Raw genomic sequence first — 3,406 nt, forward strand, 5'->3', positions numbered from 1 at the left:
TGAGTATATACCAAACCCGATAGCTTAGCTGCTTGGCCGTCCGTTGCCGTCGAATTTAAGAGTCCACCGCCGCTGAAGATCAGCTCTTGTTCCATCTACTCCGTCGTATCGCTGTCGGAATTCTCCATCCTCCGATCAGATTTAGATTCAGCTTTCCCGTAAAAACGTTTATTCCGATCTCACATCTTCCTATTTTTCGCCTCGTTGCCGAATCAACTGCCCCCATTAAAACACAAACCCTAGATCGACGGTGAGAAATGACCAGCGGAGCCGACGAGGACGCAGATGCCGTCCTCAGCGACGTCGAGTCCGACGAGCCAGCGCCCGTCGTTCTAAACGATCCGCCTCCTCGGGAAGAGGCACAAGACGAGAGGCTGACGGAGCTAATCGCGGAGCTAGATCGAGAGAAGAAGGCTCGAGAAGCCGCCGAGAGTTCGAAATCGGATCTCCAAGCGTCGTTCAATAGGCTCAAGGCACTTGCGCACGAGGCGATCAAGAAGCGCGACGAGTCCAAGAGGGAGCGAGACGAAGCCTTGAAGGAGAAGGAGAATCTATCGAAGGAGCTTGAGAGTGTGAGTAAAGGTAAAGATGAGGTTTTGAAGAAGCTTGATGAGGCTGTGAGGTCTAGAGATGGTTTGAAAGCAGAGATTGAGACTTCCTCTCATATGTTAGTGTCTGGGATTGAGAAGATATCGGGTAAAGTTAGCAGCTTTAAGAATTTCTCGAACGGAGGAGGGCTCCCGAAGTCTCAGAAGTACACTGGTTTGGCCTCTGTTGCCTATGGGGTTATCAAGCGTACGCATGAGATCGTGGAGGAGCTTGTTAAGCAGATTGATACGACTGCGAAGTCGAGGAACGAAGCTAGGGAGCAGATGGACCAGAGGAACTACGAGATAGCTATTGAAGTTTCTCAGTTGGAATCGACGATTAGTAATTTGAGGTTGGAGGTTGCGGAGAAGGCTTCGCTTGTTGATGATTTGGAGAGGGATGTGAGTGAGAAAGATAAGAGGGTTGTTGAGCTTGAGAAGGATAATTTGGAGAAAGTAAGTGTGCTTGAAGGTGAAGTTGTGGAGCTGAAACAGTTGGTTGATGAGTATGATGGGAAGTTGAAGACTATGGAAATGAAGATTGTTGCGCAGCGTCCTTTGTTGATGGATCAGCTGAGTCTTGTGTCAAAGATCCATGACCAGCTTAACGAAGTTGTGAAGATAGTTGACGGAAATAGTTCAGAACAGTCTGAGTCTTTCTTTATGCCTCAAGAGACTGATATGGAGGAGAACATTCGAGCTTCTTTAGCAGGTATGGAATCCATCTTCGAACTGACCAAAGTGGTTTCTGGGAAAACACAGAGTTTGGTAGAAGAGAAAAGCCATGAAGTGAAGAAGTTGAGTGAAACTGTTGGTCTATTAGTGAAAGAGAAGGAACATATTGGCACTTTACTGAGGAGCGCTTTGTCCAAAAGAATGATATCGGAGCAGTCATCCCAGAAAAGCGAAATGTTTCAAGCTGCAGAGAATGGTTTGAGGGATGTTGGTATTGATTTCAAATCCAAGGCTCAGGAATCTCTTGGTGATAGTCAAGATGATCATAGTACAGAAGAGAATGAAATATATTCTCTGGTGAGTGTTTATCTAGCTCAGTTATGTTTTATGAGCTTCGGATACATTATGATGTCTCCATATCGGAATGCAGGCAAGCACATTGGAGAATATTGTCAAGGCATCTCAACTCAAGATTGTTGAACTGCAGCATTCGTTGGAGGAATCAAGGCAAGCTCTCTAAAACGAAATCATTCTTTATACTTTTAACTTTGATAGAGGACATCCACTAGGTTTCACTAGGAAAGTACATGATTTGGTTTACCTCAGAACATCGGGTGGCCTAGGAACCATGGGCACCATTATCCGATCCAAATAGTAAGAAAATGATTAAGAAAATGATTTCACACAGCTTTATATTGGGAACACTAACTTACACATGTGCTTGCCGCATCTTACTTGATGTTTAATGAAAGTCCGTGGAAGTTACTATTCGAATAGCATCGATGTGGTTTCCTATATTTTGATATGTGGTACTTGTAATTGTCCACGTTTTGTGGCCACACTCCACAGTGATCCTGCTTGCTTTTGTTGGCGCAACTTACGTGGGCCACTTCTTCTTTTTATTTATAAATCAACAGGGAAGAGATTAGTTCTCTGAGGAAACAATTGGACTCTCAGACAAAGGAGCTTAACCAGAGAATGCGCCAAATAGAAGAACTTAAAGAAAAGGAGAGAATAGCGAATGAAAATGTGAGTGAACTTTCTGCTTGCTAGACTTTTGAAGTTGATTGTTTTGTTTGCAATTGGTCAATGTATGACTGAATTATAATACACAGTCTCGAGAATTTGAGTTTGTTTAAACTGTGGTTTTCTTTGATGCTTAGGTTGAAGGTCTTATGACTGACATTGCTGCTGCGGAAGAAGAAATAGAGAGATGGAAAGTAGCAGCTGAGCAGGAGGCTGCTGCTGGTGGAGCTGTTGAACAAGACTTCACGTCACAGGTGCGTAATAAGTCCTCGTGTTAGTCTAGTGCAGGAGCATTGTAATTACCCTAAGTGGCTTGTAGTAGATTATGACAGTGTTGACAACTCAGCGACTAATTAGTTGAGTCGGGTTAGCTAGAGAGCTAACAAGTTAAAAGAAAGTAGGAGAATGAGTTGAGATATTCAAGATTGAATATGGTTTGTGATCTGATATTTGAGCAGAGAGTAAAGATTTTCTCATTGATCAAGTCTGTCTATGGTGTGTAGCTCTTGGTGAAGTGAATAAAGGATTTACCTGGTTTTGGAACCTATCATGTATGGTCTGAACTCTTTTTGTCTTTGTTTCTTCAGTTGCATGTGCTCAAAGAGGAACTTGAAGAGGCAAAGCAAGCGATTAAAGAATCAGAGAAGAAACTAAAATTTAAGGAAGAGACGGCAGCAGCAGCCATGGGTGCAAGGGATGCAGCCGAGAGATCTCTGAAACTCGCAGACAATAGGGCAACTAGGTTGAGGGAAAGAATACAAGATCTAAACCGTAAAATTGAAGAGTTAGAAACCCATCGAGATATGAGTACTTCAAACAGAGCTAGGTATGTGTGTTGGCCATGGCAACTTTTGGGGATTGATTTTGTGGGAGGTCGAAGAATTGAGTCGGAACAAGAACAGAGTTCCAACGAGATGGAACTCGCTGAACCTTTGTTATGAGAAACCCGGTATTTTATACATTTACTCTTTGTATTTGTTTTGATTTCTATGTATATACCAGCTGATAACGTTTAAAAGCTTGAATTTGTTTTTGTTTCATGTTGTAATGTTTTTACTGAATGGAGTTTGATTTTGCACACCCACAGTGATGATCAATAAACTATTGTTTGTTAAAAA

General features: G+C 42.7%; 1 protein-coding gene across 1 annotated transcript; it reads left to right on the forward strand.

Annotated features, from left to right (window-relative positions):
* On the forward strand, positions 1–3,406 carry LOC125577946 (paramyosin-like). The gene is made up of 5 exons (XM_048740149.1): positions 1–1,619; positions 1,693–1,769; positions 2,180–2,291; positions 2,426–2,542; positions 2,876–3,406. The coding sequence occupies exons 1-5, from the start codon at positions 258–260 to the stop codon at positions 3,227–3,229; spliced, it is 2,022 nt and encodes a 673-aa protein (XP_048596106.1). The 5' UTR covers positions 1–257; the 3' UTR covers positions 3,230–3,406.

This window comes from Brassica napus, chromosome A9, assembly GCF_020379485.1.
Source record: "Brassica napus cultivar Da-Ae chromosome A9, Da-Ae, whole genome shotgun sequence".
NCBI lineage: Eukaryota > Viridiplantae > Streptophyta > Magnoliopsida > Brassicales > Brassicaceae > Brassica > Brassica napus.